Genomic DNA, 20,901 nt, shown 5'->3' on the forward strand with positions numbered 1-20,901 from the left:
AAAAACTGAGACCATAGTTAGCAAACTAGTGACCACTAGGCAAGTCCAGATCCCAGATATACATAATTTAATAAAACATAAGTTACTGTTTTAATATCAGGTAACTTGGGCTCTGTGCCTGTAGCTCAAGTGGCTAGGGTGCCAGTCACATACACCAGAGCTGGCAGATTTGAATCCAGCACGGGCCCGCCAAACTACAGTGACAGCTACAACCAAAAAATAGCCAGACGTTGTGGCAGGTGCCTATAGTCCCAGCTACTTGGGAGGCTGAGGCAAGATTGCTTAAGCCCAAGAGTTGGAGGTTGCTGTGAGCTGTTCATGCCATGGCACTCTACCCAGGGTGACATAGTGAGACTCTGTCTAAAAAATAAAATATATATATAAATAATATAATTTATATATATAATATAAATATATATTTATTCATATATATATATAATATCAGGTAATTTGGCCCCAGTAGATAGTTGAGTTTGCAACTGTATCCACAGAGCTATTTGTACCATTAACCATGAGTTAACTTCCCATCATCTTCCAAACTTGAGATACAAGGTCCCATCACTTCCGTGTGATGGAGGATCCCTTCAAGATTTCACAGCACTTACTCAATTGAGAGATGCTGTCATTAGGGAATGTGCTTCTTCCCCCCTCAGCTCTTCCACTGTACAAGAAGAGAGTAGACATTCCAAATCCAACTGGACTAAGGCCAGAGTAATTTGAACCTCAACCATAAATTACACTGAAATGACTTTAGTTAAACCTAAGGCATAGGAATTGAACTGCCTAATGAAAGATACCTGAATTTTTTCAGTCTTTTTTTTTAAAGATGTCTATGTTTTCTCTCTTTCTTTTCTATCAAGCATCTGAGCAGCAGACTTCTTTTTCTCTTGAGAGGTTCATTGAGCGTGGCTTCCGTAGTTTTGCCAAGCGGCCTTTGATCCGTCTCTAAGCAAATGTACACAAAACCAGTTCTGGGGCTGAAAGATAACCTGAGCAGGGGAGCGGGGCTGTGTAGCTCCCACGGCCTCGGCCATGGGCAATCAGAACAAAGTGCAAATCGCTACTGATGAGAAAGATGGTTTTTACCACTTCCTGACAAGCAGCCAACTGTTTTTTGTTGTTCTTGTTGTTGTTTCTTCAGTTTTGCTCATAAGCACAAAACCGTTCCGATAGGTTTTCACAGTTCTGTTTGTAATTTAAGCTTCGTGTTAAACACATATTATCTGCAAGAAAACTACAACAAAGAATGAGACAGGAAGTGAGCTGGTTCATCAATCTATCTCTTTGTGAATCCAGGCAGTTCCTTGACTGCAATGACAACAAAATCAAGATGTGAGAGGAAGTATTGAGTAGATCTAAATAAAACCATAAAAACATAAAGTCTTCCCCAGCTTCAATTGAATATGTATAATATATTTTTATGTAAGGTTTTACCACTACATAAATAGCGTAAGAACCATAGTAATATCTCTGGTAATGTACAATTGTGGTTTCACCATGGCGGGGTAATGAGTAAGCCACAGTTTTGCTTGTGGCTGTTGTTTTTCAAAGTCTTACTTAATTCTTTACCTATGGAGTTAATGAAAACTTAAATTCATGTCCGAGGAATTCAGCCTTTCTGAATACAGTCTAGGTAGAAATGTGCGTGATTGATTGGAATGCCTTCCTTGCATTTTTCGGGGAATTTTTCTTTCATTGAAAAGTTGCAAATATGTTCAAAACTAAAGAAAAAAAAACCCCTCAAACTCAGCAGCCTAGTAGTATGTCTATTTTACTTTTAAAAGAATTTGGGTTAATGCCTTTAATATTTAAATTATACTTGATTGTTCCCTGTAGAGTATCATCAAATTTCTGGTTAGTTTTTTTTTTTTAACACACGCTTCTATCTCTCTAAAAGAGATAGAAACAGTTATTTTAAAAGCTTAAAATTGCCATCAGTAATAAATTACACTGTGCCAAAATTAGACAGTGTGTTGGAATCTACGTGTCCATGTTGGTAACCGTGAAAGGAAGTTATATATGGTTCACACGCTTTCCATACAGCAACTATGAAGTGAACCAGAATGAATACTTTGGGAGCCAAAAATATGTTCACTCCAATATAAAAATGTTGAATCCGTTTTGCAATCCTGTGGGCTGCTAAAATCAGAGTGTGGGAACATACCGCAATGAAAAACGCTGTTTCATCCATATAAAGTATAGGAATGAAAGCCCTTTCTCTCATGTCCCACTTAAAATGACTGCATGTTCACTAAGTTCTTATTATAGTATAAAAGGCAGCAGAAGTATTATATATGTTTGCCACAACACATGAGTATGGCACTATGAGAATAAAGTTCTTTTTCTCTCTTTCATATATATTATATCATAACCTCCTAATAGCTTAGCTAATCCCAATTTTCAACCAGCTTGGTCTGTATCGATATAGGTAATTATCAGCAAAACAATTTATTCACTTCTTCTCTGATAAATTAGATTAACATCCCTTGGGTACCGTTCAATGTCCAGCCTCGTTCTGAATATTGGAGATGTACAAATGGTTAAGACATAAACCATGTCACCCAATCTTTACAGTCTAAGTAAAGTCTTTGAAGAGTGGACAGGACAAGTTTGAGTACATGGATTCCCTTCTGTTAGAAGCATTGTAGATCAGAGATGGAACATTTGCATAAGTAGTTGGTGATATGGGTTGCTCAGCTAAACTAGATGACCTGGGATGAGTCCCTTAAATGATTTGGGTCCAACTTCTTCATGTCATAAAGGAGTTTCCCAGTCTGAAGGAATGCCTTCCACCATATCTTACAGTGCTGTCCTGGATCACTGTTGTTGCACCTGAAACACTGTATTGTCAGACAAAGATTTATGTAATCTTTGTAGCTTCCACAGCTGGCATAGAATCTGGAACATCATAGAATCCACACACAAAAGAAATACGTACTGAATGCATGACATCCGTTCATAACATTCATCCATTTATTCTTTTAATTTTGTTTTTAAGTAAATTTATTTCAGGTTAATGTGAGGGTACGAACAACCAGGTCAAAACAATTGATTTTGGCTCGGCGCCTATGGCTCAACCGGCTAAGGCGCCAGCCACGTACACCTAAGGTGGCGGGTTCGAATCCCCAGCCCGGACCCGCCAAACAACAATGACGGCTGCAACCAAAAAATAGCCGGGCGTTGTGGCGGGCGCCTGTGGTCCCAGCTACTTGGGAGGCGGAGACAGGAGACTCGCTTGAGCCCAGGAGTTGGAGGTTGCTGTGAGCTGTAATGCCACGGCACTCTACCCAGGGGGACAGCTTGAGGCTCTGTCTCAAAAAAAAAAAAAAAAAAAAAAAACAATTGATTTTGTTAGGAGTCCCTCTTGTGGTATTGTCCCACACATAAAAGGTGTGCCAAACACCCCCACCCCATCCCCAAGCAGTGAGAGCACCCCAACCCCTTCCATCTCCCTCACTGCCCCACCCCCATTACCCTTGCCCCCAACTGGAATTAAATGAGTTAATTTAATCTTTCAAATCAAAAAAAATCTTACACGGAGGCAAATAAATAAATAAACGAATACATAAATAAAGCCCATGAAAGGAAAGCTGCTCTCAGCGCAGTTGAAAGCAAAGGGCTCAGAGTCCAGCCTCCCCTCACCCCGTTTCCACCCTGAAGTCCTCTGAAGATCCCTAGCCTTCTGTGCTACACACTTAAAAAACTATTGTATTTCATCTTTCCTTAAGATGGGTCTTAGCACCATACAATTTACAGTACAGGGAGTAACATTTTTAAGTAATGAAATTTAATCTGCTAAAATGCATTTGAGGAATCAATATGCTTCCTAAAGCACTTGCTTTCCCAAGGGGAAAAATTGACACATAGCAAGTTGCTGACCAGTGAGTTCAAAATCCCGGGGAGTAACCATTTGTCCTTTCAGGGCGGTGGGTTCAACAGGTCTTTCCACTTTCTTCTCTGTTTTCTAGCACCAAACAGGGTAATGCAAGCCTGGGAGTAATTGACTGCTGTCAGTTAACCCCAAGAAGTAAGTGTAGGGCCTGACACCAAATAAAAGTATCTTCTGCTTCTGGTTATTTTTATACATCAAGATTTTATAGAATGTCTTCATGGGAAGCTCAAAGTTTAAATGGAAAACAGACCTTCACTTCCATTACTAAATCACGTGCCAGTCCAAGCTTAAAGTGCATTCTCTATTACAGGCATCTAATTCTCCTTGGGTCCTTGCCTTCAGATGGTTTCAACATTTATAGCAGGTGTATGTCAGTTTAAACAGTGCAGGGCCCCGCTGATTTCCTTGGTGGCCAAGGGAAATACCTAAGGGTAATCAAGGATTTGTACGATTGTCTTACGTTTTTTAGGCATTATTTAAATCCATCAGTCAAGTTTTTATCTTGAAATACATACACATATATACACATAAGTGAGTTAGAGGAGAGGAGCTAATTTTTATGACCACGTATTACATTTCTGCATTTCCCGGGGGGGGGAGGTCAGGTACATACATCTCACGGCATAGAAAGAAATACTGATTTGCCAATTGTGAACTTTCTGAGATCACTGCAGATACAATCAATATACAATTAGATATTTTTCATCTATTTTGACTTAGTCCCCGACATCCTGCATAAAGAGTAGGAATCATTGAGCTAGTGGATTTGTTAGTCTTCTGAAAGATTTTAAAGCTAAATTATATTTTAATAGTGTCTAGGATATTATCAGTCACGGAATTACGTTTATTTTATTGGGGCTGAGAAGACCAAAAAAAAAAAAACTCAATCCATATTAATTCTCCACCCCCAGGTAGCTAAATTGTGTGTGTGTGTGTGTGTGTGTGTGTGTGTGTGTGTGTTCTAAGGAAATACCTTTGGAAGTGGTAGAAATGTGGAAGACGAGGATCAAACTTGAACTTCACACATGGCTTTACTGAAAACCAGTCATCTTATCTGAAGTAAATACTGTGTATATGCTGGGGGGTTGGAGTATGCCTGACAATTTCCATCTTGAGATTAGATGTAGGTAAGTTAAGGTTACACATTTTGTTCTTTCTTTGAACCAGTGGTTCTCAGCCTTCCTAATGCCGCCTAATGCTGCGACCCTTTAATACAGTTCCTCATATTGTGGTGACCCCCAACCATAAAATTATTTTCATTGTTTTTTCTTAACTGTAATTTTGCTACTATTAGAAATCGAAATGTAGGCTCGGCACCTATAGCTCAACCGGCTAAGGCGCCAGCCACGTACACCTAAGGTGGCGGGTTCGAATCCCCAGCCCGGACCCACCAAACAACAATGACGGCTGCAACCAAAAAATAGCCGGGCGTTGTGGTGGGCACCTGTGGTCCCAGCTACTTGGGAGGCAGAGGCAGGAGACTCGCTTGAGCCCTGGAGTTGGAGGTTGCTGTGAGCTGTAATGTCACGGCACTCTACCCAGGGGGACAGCTTGAGGCTCTGTCTCAAAAAAAAAAAAAAAAAGAAATCGAAATGTAAATATCTGATATGCAGGATATATTTTCATTGTTACAAAGGGGTCACGACCCACAGGTTGAGAACCTCTGGTTTAAGCAATATGAAAAGGCCTGTTTAGTATGCAATTTCAGGACTTGGCAATCAAGATTAAAACACACAATTTTGTGTGTGTGTGTGTGATTAGCTACGGTGTCCATTTAGAGATGACGCATTCTCTATAAGTGATAGGAGGTGGGTTTTCTCGCTAGTTTGTGTGCTTGAGCTCTGTCTCTGTAACACCCTTTCTCTCCCTCTCTGTCTCTCTCACACACACACAATGAACGTCCTCCATCAAACTGTCAAGCAGTTGGAATAGAGGTGAGGAAATTCATCATGAGTGTTTCATTATAAAGTAACTTCACCCACCGTCTGATAAACAGAGTGATTCAGGATGACATGATAATACAGGTTGCTGTTCTAGGCTGTAATACGATCACCTGTGTTTTTAACCGCATTCCTTTGTAAAAGAAAAAAAGAGAGCCTTTAAAAAAATAAAAAGCTCTCCTTTATTTTAGGATTTTTTTTTCTTTACGTTTAAGCGGGGGTGGGGGAGATGTTTAACTCTTTGAACCCCCTGGTCCTACTTCCTAGTGGGCCAAGTGGGTGACTTGAAGCTAAAAAATGCGGCAGCCTGTGTAAGGACAGTAAGTGCGAAACAGGCTAACCCCAGGCCAGGTTCAAGGCAGGAAAAGACACTAAAGAAAATGACTGTAATAAACAACTTCCTCTGTTCTTTGGCAAAAGGAGATGATGGGATGGGGGGGGGGGACCAGGTGGACGGGCACCCGGGTCAGCGAGATGACAGTGTGAGCCCTGCTGTTGGCTAATCACCTTCTCCTCCTGCTCCTTCCTCGTGACTCCGCCTGCCCTGCCTGCCCAGATAAAATCAGCATGAGGGGGAAGGAGATTAGCCAAGGAGCGTGGACTGAGCAAAGGCACAAAACGCAGGGAAGCACAGACGAATGGAGAATTAATTGAGAGCAGATGAGACAAAACTGAGATTCCAGAGGACGATTCAGAGGGTCTTCTGCGACGGCACATCATCTGTCTAGAGAGATTGCCGTTTGCTATTTGAAGTGGGGGCCTCCGGCTAACTCATGGCAAATACTTGTGTGACGGGTTGGAGGACGCTATTTATTTCTCTTCCCTGAGCTCGGAGGAATGTCGATGAGTTGAATGAGAACCATAGTGGAGGTTTAGTGGGTCAGCCCACACCTTTGAAGCCACCTAACAGATGTGTTTCCCAATCCCCAATCGCCACCTTTGTTATCCCGGCCTCTTGTCAAAGCTCACTCGCTCACACATAGAGCAACCGTGATAGTGATACCTAGTCATGGTCTTCAAGCTTTGAAGCAAGCAAGAAGAAAGCAAAATAATAATAATAGTCATAATAATGTAAATAAAACTGGCTATCACCAGGGTGTCCAAAAAAATCCCGTGAACTTACAAAAACTACAAAAATCTGCACCCCAAAATTGTTTCTTCTGTGAGACATAGAACGTGTGGGGTGATTTGAGATTTCTTAGGAGCCCATCGATAATGTCTGTCAGATTTCAATCGTTGAAACAGTGGTAAAATAAAACATTGCCATAAAAGAGGAAAATGGATAGAGGAGATGAAGACTCACGTGTGCTTATATCTGACATTAGCATGTTTAAGAAGTAAAATTTTTAGGCTCGGCACCTATAGCTCAAGTGGCTAAGGCGCCAGCCACTTACATCTAAGGTGGCAGGTTCAAATCTAGCCCGGGCCGCCAAACAACAATGACGGCTGCAACCAAAAAAAAATAGCCGGGCGTTGTGGCAGGCGCTTGTGGTCCCAGCTACTTGGGAGGCAGAGGCAGGAGACTCTCTTGAGCCCAGGAGTTGGAGGTTGCTGTGAGCTGTAATGCCATGGCACTCTACCCAGGGGGACAGCTTGAGGCTCTGTCTCAAAAAAAAAAGAAATAAAATTTTTACGTTGGAACCCAGCGTTACAAAGTAAATGTCATGTAGCATGCTGTTGCATTTTGGTGGTAAAATATTTTTAACAGTTATTACAGTTTTGAAAGCTTTTCATCAGGATTTTGGACCTGGTGTTTCAGAACTTGAAGGGCAGTGGCGTGGAAGTTAAGATGTTGGATTTTAGAGTTAGATACTAGCACAGATTAAGTCCCAGGGCTACCACTTACTGGCCATGTGACCTTGGGTATTAGTTTATCTACGCTGTTGAAATATGAATAGAGCCTTTTCGTTACATTGTTATCATTTGTAAATGAGATAATGAGTGTCCATTGCTTTGCCTGGCACACAATATACATATGATTACTTTTAAAGCAGTCAGATACATTATTGGGAATCAGATTTCCGAGCATGCATTAAATAAAAATCCAATCTTTAAAATCTATCCATAACTCTTCTTGAGAAAATTAGGCCATCTTGAAAAGAATTTTGAAAAGGAGCCCTACATAATGAAACAAATACAAAGCTCATTGAGGGATTTTTTACAAATAGTTTTAACATGAAAAATTAGAAGTGGAAACAAAAGGCAGACCCCCCTAGTTGCCCAAGATCACTGAACATGTCGTTTGTTTGAACACCGCGCGCCCCAAGCAGAGACTGCGTCCCCTGCATCAGAGGGAGGTTGGCAGGTTCCAGCTCCCGTCTGTGGTTTTCCAACTTCAGAAGCTGTAAATTTTATGACTCTGCACCCTGTGGTTAAAGCCGCTGAGTATGGTGTCTGCAGTCAGGTGGTTCCTGCGTTACAGGTAGACAGTGAGCAGTTCTACTGAGGACCTGGAAGCATTTAAGGGGTTTGCTTGCCAGCTGTAAATTAGAGACTCAATGCCAGTTGGCTGGAAAATTCTCTGGATTAAGTCCAGTTGCGTAGACTGAATCACTGGCGGACTTTCCAAATGTGTGCATTTCACAGCTTGGCTATCCACTCTTGGTGACATGCTGTGTGGGGTGGTTCGGTAAGGGCATTACTGTGACGATGTGCCATCCCAGGAGGGATGTGGTGGCCCTGTGACCTGGAGGGTATGTCTATTCTCCACCAGAGAATATGGAGGGTATGTCTATTCTCCAAAAGCTACGCTTGACTGGGTGACTGAAAATGTTTTAAGATAAATGTGAATGGTGGGAATTATCATTTTCTAATCACACGGGGCCTGAGATGGACTCCCTGGCATTCACAGAGCAAGTCAGAATCTTAGCTGTGCAGTCTGACATTCGTCTCTCCACGGTGTCCTGCTTCCCATCATCACTGGGGGAGGCTGGCTGTGGTCGAGATGAAGCTGTGCCCTCAGAGGTGACAAGCCTTCCCCACTGAGGGTATAGTACTCATTCACATAGAGAGGGAGAAGTCATTGTTTCCTCATAGGGTCATCTGGAATTCAAAACTTTTAAATTGTGTCCTAAAACTGATCCAGGTGAAAAAAAGCAGACCTTGCTTTGGATGGAGCTGGCTTCTTGGCCAGGGGACCTGCCAAGTAGTTCAGGTCTTCAAACACACAACCAGCTACTATGTACTTTATGAGTCTTGAACTACTTGGCAGGTCTCCTGCCCAGGTCCCATTTGATAGAATGCTCTTCTCTCATCATCTCAAAATTGATAATATTTTTAAACATGGGGCCTTGAATTTTCCTTTTGAACTGGGCCTTACAAATGATGCACTAGTTCTTGGGGGCGGGGGGAGGTGGAATTGATTTCTTTAACAAAATTCAGTTCTTTTGCAAACAGCAGTGAAGGAGAAGCTTACAGAGATTCTGTTAGGCAGGTGGACAGTCTGTCTCCAAAGGATTAACTGTTTGCAGTCATCCACCCGTCAGATAAGACGGCTATGATGTACTCTTCATTCTTGGCCACTGTTCTCCACACAGGATAAAATACAAAGGCAGAGGATATCTTCTTAGTCATCGCTGAAAAGCAAATACTATAATTGGCACATAGTCATCTTTTATATATTTAGTCTTGGTGCCTATTTGTTTAAGTTTTTACTTCCTTTGAGAGGCCTTTATGAGCTGATGTTAAAATAAATTCTTACATCAGCTTTCTGTTGGCTTATACAAATACGGTCTTTTCAGCCTATGTGATCACACACGCAACCTGCATGTGGGTTTATAGCTACATTGACATTAAAGACAAGTCCTGAGTCATTTATTTTGTAAAGTTGAGAGGCCTTTATTCACTGCTACGTTCACTGAATTCATTAATGCAGTCAACAAATGAAATATAAACAATGTGTGCTATACGCTACCGGCTATGAAACTGTAATGGTAACAAACACGCAAGCAGCTACTATGTACTTTGTGAGTTAACAATGGAAAGCTGCCTGTTCCTGTGAACATTTGCGGTAAATCGTGCGAGAGATTTCTCTTCTCACTTTGGCCAGATACATACATTTCTCCTGACCTTGATAATATGAAATGGATTAGTTGCTGTGCTCCCATGAACCCTTCCAATCAGCGCTGTCCTCGCTTTTAGCTCAAGATTTGTACTTTGCTGAAGATCTTTTCATATTTTCAGTTCAAGTATAGGGAAGGGGAAGTGGGGAGCACAATGACGGGTTTATCCCTTTCTGGAGGTGAGGTTCAGGGAGGGGAATAGAAATCTTCAGGAAAAGAACTCTTTTTGGTGTTTTGTGGCTTCTTGGCTGAGATTATCATCAGGATATATTATTAAATAATAGCTACAAAAATTCTTCAGATGGCCATGTAATCCCCTCTGCCCCACCCCTATCATAAAAGCATTTGCTTTCCCATGACAGTTCCTAGAGCACATGCTTTTAACTTAAGTAACTGTCGCCGTCTTATTTTTCTATGTGTGTGTGTCTCGTTTTCTGTGCTGGAGAGGTGTGACTTCTCTCCTTCCCTAGAATGCTTTTCTTGGTACCTTGATGATGGAAGTCACCAAAGAGATGATGGTGGCTTAGAGATGCTAAGATCCAGGCGATGTTGAGAGGAAGGACGTTACAACAGCATTCCTGATTGATCAAAGTGAGTGTGAGGGGAGGCCAGCCTGGCCCCAAGGTGTTATTTTGGCCTAAACAATTAGAAGGAGTGGTCCCCACAAAATGGAGAAAACTGAAGAATGAACGGTGGACAGGGAGGAAAGTGACAAGTTCAGTGTTGGACAATGATATACCTTTTAAATATTCAAAGAGAAATACTGATTAGGTGGTTGAATGTGCGAAAGTGGAGATCAGAGGTTGGGTTTGACCTCTAGCTATGCCTCCAGGATGGTAGCCATTAGCCACACTCGGTTATTTCAAATTCAAGTTCAAATTCAAATTAAAAGTGCTGTTCTGCCTTCCCATTTTTTTTTTATTAAATCATAGCTATACATTAATGCAATCATAGGGTAGAGTGTGGTGTTTTCATATACAATTTGAAATACTTTCATCAAACTGGTTAACATAGCCTTCATGTCATTTTCTTAGTTACTGTGTTAAGACATTTATATTCTACATTTAGAAAGATTCACTGGTACCCTTGTAAGTGCTCATAGCCTCATGTGGGCAGCTACAGCAATGAAGGTGAGATGAGGGGAGATGGGATGGGTGCATTGTGGGGGGCACAGACTTAGCCAGGAGCTGGGACAGGGCACCCTGAGTAGCAGGGGGAGGAAAGGAGAACACAGACACAGATCCCGAAACGACTTTGACAGTGGAGGTTGTGTTAGTTATTTTCGTGTTGGTAGCACTAATAATTTTTTATAGTTGGCTTGAGTGGAGGTCTGGGAGAAACTTGACATCTTAGTTGTTTTTGTTTAACAGTGATGACACTTTTATCGCCATAGTCTTCCCCCGCTTAAACACATCCTTCTGTTCCCAGCAACATTTGTAAATGGTTTGCAGTGAAACCACACACCACATATGGCTAAGGCTCTAGAGTCACCTGTTGAAGCTCTGTTAAACCACTCTGCCGTCACCAGAACATAAGTCTTAGAAGCTCAAAAGGCAAGAATTGATGTTCCATTGGGTGTTCTTTGCATTTTCTTTGGGAATCTGTTCCCCAGTGGCAGGAGAAATTAGGAGCTAGTTTGAGTGGAAGGACTGGGGTGGTGCTAGGATATGGAAATAATAGTAACTTCCATTCTCTGTAGCTCTTACACTTAAATTTGCCTTGGTTCCAGGTATGTGTAGTGTGACCCTCTGTGTTATAGTATCACCCTGCCTGTGGGCCTTAGCTCTGTGTTATCACCCTGCCTATGGGCCTTAGCTCACCATACCTCTTATGGTGCACCCACTAAATCCATATTGCATTGCCATACATGTAATAAGTTCCAACACATTATTGCTTTCCATATCAGGTTTCTGCATTTTTGTTTCATTAAAAAAAATAGCAGCCTGGCTGTGCCCGGTGGCACACACCTATAATCTTAGCACTCTGGGAGGCCAAGGCAAGCGTATTGCCTGAGTGTAGAAGTTTAAGACCTGCCTGAGCAGGAGTGAGATTCCATCTTTTAAAATAGCCTGACATTGTGGCAGGTGCTTGTGGTCCTCCCAACTTGGAGGGCTGAGGCAAGAAGATCACATGAGGCTGAGAGTTTGAGGTTGCTGTGAGCCATGATGTTACAGCACTCTACAGAGAGTGATAAAGTGAGACTCTGTCTCAAAAATTAAAAAAAAAAAAAAAGCAACCCAAAAGTGTTACATTTGCAATAGTGCTTTAATAGAAGGAGCAATTGAGTTGTCAGCCAATATCAGGATGATCTAATGTGTGTATAACTTCTCTTGCAATTCTAGTTTGTTCATGAAGAGGACTCTGTTTCTGTATTTACTTACTGTCACCTAAGAACATTAACAGTCACACCAACACTGCAGAAATGCCAAATAAGGAAAGCACAGCATTGATTCAAAATATGTGGCACGCTATGGTGCACTGAATGCATGACCCCAAGGATAGCCATGGGGCTGCGGTGATCAAACTAGGAGAAACAGACTAGGAAGATCCTCCAAAGCAGAAGACTCCTGGGACTTTGATTTTAAAAATATTTTTATCGAATGGGGTTAACCTGTTGTGTTTTGTATTAATTGTATTTTGGATGGCGGTGACTTGAACACAGAACTATCTCTGGACATGTCAGTTGTTTCTGGGAGGCACTGAGATTTGTTTTGCTGCACTATGAAGTAACGTCCATACCAGGGAATCTGAAAAGTTAGCCATTCCTGGTGACATTTCAGCCAATAGCAAAGTGGGGACCACGTTGTAACATCCTGAAGTGTGGTCTGGTGTAATGGAAGCCCCTGAAGAGCTTCCAGCCACCAACTTTAATTGAGGCGGGATCTTACCACACGGAGATAGAGCCAGGGGTTCCTATTTTTAACAGGCAGTCGTCTTTGCCTACTGGGCATGAGTGCCCAGTTCTGGTGGTAAAGCATGTTTCCACAAGACTCATGGGTGGGAGAGAACCAGTTATTTATACTCATGCTTTGAGCTTGAAAGAAGAAAAGAAAGAAGAGTCGTTAAGCACAGAAGGCATTAAGGAAGGAGCGAAATAAAATGCTTTCACATCAAAAATAAGATGATAGACCACATGGCTCGGGCACATTTTTGCTGGAGGCCTTAATTAAGCTCATTCCCTAGTCACATATGTGATTTTGCACAAGTCCTCACTCAGTTTTTTTTTTTTTAAATGAAAAAATAGGCAGCTATATCATAGAGTTATTAGAAGAATACTTGAGACATTCGTAAAAAAAAGCCCAGCAGGGTACCAGAGAAGTACCTGACAAATGGTGGATCTTTTAGTGGTCAGACTTCATAGGAGCTGATTTATCCTGAGTCCTTCCCTTTTTTGAGGTCGACTCCATTCCAGTACGTATATCACATCTCCCTGATTCTGGTCGTATTTCTCTTTTACTTCCCTGCTCATCCTCGGGCACAGTTGACCAACACACTGAGCAAATCCTCTTTGGAAATTCTACTGGAAACCCATTTGGATTCTAGACTTGATGAAAGGCAACTCGAAGTGTGGTGTTCTGTGGTTTCTGGGGGTGCCTCTCACATTCCCAAGTTCTATTGCCGCCCTCCCACCACAGGAGAGAGCTTGTAAGTTGTGACTCAGGGTAAATCAGAAAAATGTATACGTGGAAATCTCTCAGCTATTACCTGTGGGACACCACAGCGTGTGCAGGATGCTAGGTTTTCAGGTGTAAGTCAGGGTTGAGACCTAACCATATAACCTTCCTTCCTTCACCATAACACACACATACAGGAATGTGCGTGTGTTGTGGGCTTAGGACAAATGTCCTCAGTTCTTTAGCATCTGTCTAAACCACAGTTTTGATAATCTGAAGGTATATATTTTAAAGTGTCATGGGAAAACTTTATTATTTATTTAAATAAGGACTTTTTTTCTTCCTCTCAAGCCAGCTTTTCCTGACTCTGGGAAGAACTGGGAAGAGAAGGCCTATTTTTTTTTTAATGGGAAAACTTTAAATCAACATAAAACACATTTTTGGGAACAATGATATAAAGCAACTCTAAGGTCCAAACGCCACGCAAATATCTTTAAAATGTTTGGCAGGATTTCTGGAACTCCAGGGTCTAACCTGTATTCTCATCTCTGATTTTTATTTTGTACTGTCCAGATTCTGATGCAAGGCAAAAATCCGGGGATAGCGTGGAAATACACACTTCCCAAGGCCACGAACGGAACTCAACCAGCCACAAAAAGACAGCTCCACGCCTGGAGTCTGGTGCAGTCAGCTTGCTCCGTCTCCTGTGGAGGAGGTAGTCGTGTTCCAAATCTGTCTCTTCTTAAAGCGGCTTCAGCGGGTTCTTTCAAGCCTCTTTAACACTGTATGGTTTAAATAAGCCACCCAAGAACTGTCTTTAATGAGAACCGTCTCCGTAAAAAGCAAATATTATTACACCATTTCAGGATTTTTCTAGGCAGAGGGGAACCGATTTTCACAAAGCTCAAATCAACCAAGGCTTAAAAGTTACACATCTGAAACTTATGGGGGAAAAACATATTTTTTAAAAAGTGTGTTTATGGCTGGGTGCGGTGGCTCACGCTTATAATACCGGCACTCTGGGAGGCTGAGGCAGGTAGATTCCATGAACTCAGGAGTTCAAGACCAGCCTGAGCAAGAGTGAGACCCCCCCATCTGTAAAAATAGTCAGGTTTCGTGGTGGGGGCATTTATTCCCAGTTACTTGGGAGGCTGAGGCAAGAGGATCACTTGAGGTCAAGAGTTTGAGGTAGCTGTGACACCACAACACCCCACCAAGGGTGACAAAATGAGACTCGGTCTCAACAACGACAAAAAGATAAATAAAGTGTGTTTATAAGTATAAGCACGTATGTATATTTAAATTTCCAGCTTATAGTTTAGCGTCCCCCAATCCTGACTTTTCTGTTGCTGTAAACCTCCCACTGGGACCTACGGAAGGTAAGGCCGCGACAGGTGAGCAGACATACAGGGCACACTGAGGACAGCTGTGTGAAACCTGGGTGTCCCCTCAGACGTGAGGTCAGCAGAGTCGCTCTCAGAGAAACAGATGGCCTCTGAGCAGTAACCCTTGTAAGGAAGGGACGACAGCAGCATCCATTCAACAAGAAGAAATCGTATTTAGATGCCAAAATGTCACGTATTTGGGGGTCAGTCGATGGTTGTCACACTCGCCCCTTTGGGAGGAAGGATAAAAACCCATAAATAGGTTCCTAAAACCAAAGCATGAAGGTGGGTCACTCATCTCCTATTATTCAGAGCACCTGGTGACAGTGGGGCTTCATATGGGGACTACCCTGCTGTGCAAAATAAGGCGTCTGGGAATCAAGAGCCGAGCAAAAATACAGAAAGTGGAGAGAGGCTCACGCCTGTCTGGAGGGCTTATCTTCAGGTTTCCAGGCTAATTGACCAAATACGAAGAGATACTTTTTCAACATTAATGAAACATAATTAAAAGATAATACATTTTTACTAATAAATACCTTAAAAGCACTATCTGTAAAAAAGAAAAGAGAGGAATTTCCCACAATTTTTAAATCAGCAATAGCCTGTGTTAATATTAACACTTTGCTCTGTAGCACTCTGTTTTTTCCCTGTGTCCATAAACATATGTTTGAGAGACTGGGACATTACTACAGTGTCATTTTTAATTTCTTTTTTCTTTTCTTTCTTTTTTTTTAGATAGAGACTCACTCTGTGCCCTGAGTAGAGTGCTGTGGCATCATAGCTCACAGCAACCTCAAACTCTTGGGCTTAAGCCATCCTCCTGCCTCAGTTTTCTAAGTAGCTGGGACTACAGGTGCCCGCCACGACATCTGGCTAGTTTCTCTATTTTTAGTAGAGAGGGGGTCTCGCTCTTGCTCAGGCTGATCTCAAACTCCTGAGCTCAAGCAATCCATCTGCCTCAGCCTCCCCAAGTGTTTTAATTTTTTTTTTTTTTTTTTACTGAACAGACTTGCTACACATGTATCTCTGCACTCTGCCTCATTTCCCTTATTCTTAGATTGGAGCAGTTTTTTAATAGCAAATGTTATTTAAGAACATTTCCAGTACGTTTCTGGAATTCCAGGGAAAGCACAGTGTCTTGGGAAGGAGAAAAACTGGATTCATTTCCGTTTACAAGAAACAAATTCAGCCAAGAGGAGGGTGCAGAAGTATGTTGTGAAATTACCCATCTGGCCTTGACTTGCCTTGAGCAACCCCTTCGTGGGCCTTACAGACCATGCTGTGTCCTGGGAATAAGACGAGTCCATAGGAATAAATTCTACTGAAGTTAACTGTTAACTTTTGGGAATTTCAACGTGGTTTTGCTAAATGCATCCTGAAACAAGTCCAGGATTTAGTAGAGATCGGGGTCTCGCTCTTGCTCTTGCTCAGGCTGGTCTCAAACACCTGAGCTCAAGCAATCCACCTGCCTCAGCCTTGCTTCATTCAACCCAAGGAGCTGGACTAGCCACTAATCGTTACAACAAGAGGGGCTTTTGGTCATTTATTAGATTTCATTTTAAGGAAATATTATCATGTACATAAACACAAACACAATTTAAAGGAGAGGCAGCATTCCTGTTTGTGGAGGTGAAAAATGTAATTATTTACAAAAGAATTTATGCCTCTGACAAGGAAGCCTGAAGTGAATTTTGAAATGAAACGAAGCAGAGTCCTGGCAGAGAGATGTAAATACATATCTTGTAAGTTCACCTTTTTGCTTGTGTGCATCAGAACTTTTATGGAAGTATAAGATGCTTCACGGCAAAAGAGAAATTCAGGGTTCCCATTCAGAATTTATCAGTAGTTTTTCTTTGAAGAACATTATCCATTTGATGTCTGTAAATAACTCAAAGCTTACTGGCATATTTCCCCCTGTAATCATTCTGTTTTCAAAAGGTTGTATTTATCATTTTTTTGATTCTAGAGTCCACGTCAGTTTTGAAAACTAAGAATCTCTAACTTAAAATTATTAAAATATGAGATCAAGTATCTTGGAGGGGGGAATGGGATTCAAATGAGTTGCAGGTTGTATCCAAAAAGAGGTATTTTCACAAAGTATTTGGATTTTGTTTGTTAAAATACCCTAATGTTGATAAATCAGAAGCTAATCTTGGAAGCCAAAATTGAAATAGTTACCTGTAGTTTTCACTTTGTAACTTCTGATGTCTTATCAGGTTACATAAGTGTAAAGGCCATTTGCTTACGAGATCAAAATACTCAAGTCAATTCCTCGTTCTGCAATGCAAGAACCAAGCCAGCCACGGAACCCAAGATATGCAATGCTTTCTCCTGCCCAGCCTAGTAAGTCATCTGGAAATGTGATTCTGCTTATGTTTGCACTTGTAATGCCTTTATTGCTGTTAGGAGATAATGACAGCCCACTTTTTTTTTTACTTTATTTATTTATTATTTATTTATTTTTAATTATTTTTATTAAATCATAACTTTGTATATTGATGCATTTATGGGGTTCAGGATACAATTTCAATATACAATGTGAAATGTTTACATTGAACTAAGTAACACATCCATCACAATTATACTCATTTCTTAATAGTTTTGAAATGTCCCATTGCATCATGTGCATTAGGTGAGGTCCCCCCTAAATATCCTCCCTCCTCCCATATCCCCCCTCCCCTCCCCTCTTTCTCCTCTTCCCTTCTACTTTCTGGACTGTATTACGTTTTGCCATTCCTATGAGTGTGTAGATGGTTATATATTGATTTCATAGTAGTATTGAGTACATTGGATACTTTTTATTCCATTCTTGAGATACTTTACTAAGAAGATATGTTCCAGCTCCATCCAGGTAAACATAAAAGATGTGAAGTCTCCATGTTTTTGATGGCTGCATAGTATTCCATGGTGTACATACACCACAATTTGTTTACTCATTCATGGGTCATTGGGCACTTGGACAGCTCACTTTTAGTATTTCTAACTGAAAGAGATGCAAACCTTCAGACTCAATGCCTGAAAAAAAAAAAAAAGAATAACAACAAGATCGTTGAGCTTGAAATATGACTTGAAAAACAAAAATTTGCTTTAAACCCTCATTTGACTTTGGCTATACTAACCTGACCTTGGGCTACGAAGGTGTCTTTCTTTAAAAGACATGTTGCCTCAAGATTCCTCTTCTCTGAGCTGAATCAAACAGATATTTAAACAGCACGGAATCCTATGGTAGTTAAGTTTGCATGTGGTTGTGTGCCTAACTTTTGTATAAGTCATCCAAGAACTTACAGATCATAATACTATGCAGACCATGAAACCCCAAATGGAAATTACACAGTAGCAGACACCGCAAGAGATACAGGCCCTGTGGAGGCTCCATCTGACCATGGTGCCCATGGGGGAGCTCCGCGCATTTGTTCTTGGGTTTATTTTCCCCACACGATTATTCCAACACTAATTTTCAGTAATCTTCCCAGCCAAATGGAGCTGCTTTTTAGGTGATTTATCTTCTGCCAAATATATTTATCCAGAGTATACAGGGTTTCTTCTAAAGCAGGGTTGTGTTCACCAGTGTTTTAGAACCTCTTAATAAGCACTGTTTGGTTTGTGGGGAAACAATCATATTATACCCTCTTTTTATATAGATACATACGTGTTTTTTTTTTCTTTAAATAACAGTGGATCTGTCATCATCATTTGGGGTTTCAGCTCTCCACGGATCTAACGCCCATTTGTCAACCTAGTTTTTCTCTCAGGCTCTGAAACCAGACGTATCATAGATGTAGGAAGGGAAAGAAATCTGGGGGGAGGGGGGACTTCCATGGATGTTCCTCTTTTGTTGAGAAAGTGGCTCCACGGTGATGATCAGTGTTGCCGACCCTTGCGGTGTAATCTCTTTTTCTTGTGGTGCTGGTGTGTTCACAGACACACAGGGGGAGTCAGTATAGTCGAGGGCCAAGTTGATATTTTGAGCCTCTGTCCTGCCATTCACGTTCACCTCCATGACAGGGGAGGGCACCAAGGTCCTCAACTCTCTCATGACTCCATGCTACGATGCTGTCTGTGCAGCAGCAGATTTACTGGCTATTTATGAGCAGACTGGCCCCTTGCAATGGTCCTGCAGAGCGGGGGATGGTGACAGGGGCAAGATATTCTGCTCCCTTCCTGTTTTCTCCCACCCTATTATTATTTCCTCAGTATTTTTGGCTGGAATAATGGAGCCTTTCAAAAATTTTTCCCCGGAGAGATACTAGAAAGGTTTAAAGAGTCTTAGAGATACAAGGACAAAGGAATTTTATCTGAGATCAATCTATTACTTTCTCGTGTGACAACCACGTTCTAAGCCCTTAACTGTATAGCAGGTCCTGAGCTGAGATCTGGGGCAGGAAGAGGAATCGCATGTGGTCCCTGCTGTCAGTGAACCCACAGCCCAGTGGAAGAGCTGCACGTGGGCTGAATGACTCGTGCAGATATTAAAATGGCATGTGTTTCTTCCCATGCACAGGCAGGAAAATATTTTTCCCTAGATCCATGTGGTGGTTAAATGCAATTCTTTATATCTGGGCCACATTTGTGTGGGTCTCAACATCTGTCAAAGAATGAGTACAAATCGTCCTTACTGGTTCTAAAATTGACCTAAGGCTTTCATCAGGTGGTTAATCTTTCACAGTAACTGCTTTGGAAGTGATGATAAGAGGCCTCAGTTTCATTGGAAGTCATTTTGTTTTTCCCTCCAAAGTTGGATGCCGGGCGAATGGAGCGTGTGTAGCAAGTCCTGCGCCGGGGGCCAGCAGAGCCGGAAGATCCAGTGTGTGCAAAAGAGACCCTTCCAGAAGGAGGAAGCGGTGGTGCATTCCCTCTGCCCAGTGAGCACGCCCACTCAGGTTCAAGGTTGCAACAGCCACCCCTGCCCTCCAGAATGGAGCCTCGGGCCCTGGTCTCAGGTAACTGGGAGAGACTTAATTCCACCGGTCTCATTCCCCATGGAAGGTGTAGGTGGTGGACTTGCAGGTGTCCTTTGCTCCCTGAGAGGCTCTCACCTGAGTTAATGTGGTTGTGCCTAGGAATCTGCATTGTACCTAATGCTTTTGGTGATTCTTATGAAACCTAAAGTCTGGGAACTCCTGTTTCAGAGCTCAGCACCCTCCTTACAAGGTCCAGAAATCGGAGTGTGGGGCTGGTTAGGTTACACTAGTGAGCCCAGCTAGAGGGGGTTGGCATAGAGATCAGGCAACTGAATTCTCCAGAGCAAGAGGAAAAGACAAAGACTGAGGCATAGAAACTGGACCTTCACCTCTTTCCTGTTGAAGGGAGAGAATACAGGCAGACAGGAGTTGGGCATTAATCTGCGAATGTCTCAGTGAAAATCATGAAATTTTAAAGTTGGAAGAGGGATAGAACTACCTTTCCTTCTCAGCTTGCTTTCAGAACTTCCTTTAAAGCAAAGGTCTCCATTGGGGGAGGTGTTTGCCTTCTGGGGACAGTTTTGATTGTCACAGAGATGGGTGCTCCTGGCCTTTAGTAGATAAGAGGTGAATGTCCTTCACAACATGGGAAGGTTCCCACACCAGAGAATTATTTGATCTAGAAGGTGCTGAAGGTGAAAAACTGCCCCCCAGCAGCATCCCCTAGCCGATGGGAGCCCCAGGGATGGCTAACAAATATAGAGAAGGAACAAAATCGCAGGAGTTTCATCACGGAGCTATAAAGCCCCGTGGCAGCCACTGCTCTCATTTCTGCCGCGCTTTCCCCTATGGTATTTTATATCCTACCGAGTATTAGTAGTAGTTGCTGAACTGAATGAGAAACTAAGTCCTTAGGAAAGGTCAGAATGAGCTTTTGTTGTGTTAAGATTAGGGCTTTTGTTGTGTTAAGGAAATAAGGGGCTAGGAGGAAGAAAGAATGGATCTGGGCTTGCTTAGGGGACTTTCAAATGAGAGGACGTATTCATTGATAGCCCAGGGCAAATCTAATTAGTCTAGGATGGCAGAGTCTGGTTGCTTCCATTACAAT

At 42.0% G+C, this 20,901-nt stretch overlaps 1 protein-coding gene across 1 annotated transcript in view; it reads left to right on the forward strand.

Moving 5' to 3' along the window:
- The window catches only part of ADAMTS18 (ADAM metallopeptidase with thrombospondin type 1 motif 18), a 127,115-nt gene that overhangs the window by 96,659 nt on the left and 9,555 nt on the right, over positions 1 to 20,901 (forward strand). Inside the window, exons 17-19 of the mRNA XM_003791426.2 lie at positions 14,081 to 14,222; positions 17,109 to 17,235; positions 19,628 to 19,832. Coding sequence (XP_003791474.1) covers positions 14,081 to 14,222; positions 17,109 to 17,235; positions 19,628 to 19,832 — 474 coding nt within the window. The remainder of the gene's footprint in view (positions 1 to 14,080; positions 14,223 to 17,108; positions 17,236 to 19,627; positions 19,833 to 20,901) is intronic.

This window comes from Otolemur garnettii, unplaced genomic scaffold, assembly GCF_000181295.1.
Source record: "Otolemur garnettii isolate 467f Iridium unplaced genomic scaffold, OtoGar3 scaffold00047, whole genome shotgun sequence".
Classification (NCBI taxonomy): domain Eukaryota; kingdom Metazoa; phylum Chordata; class Mammalia; order Primates; family Galagidae; genus Otolemur; species Otolemur garnettii.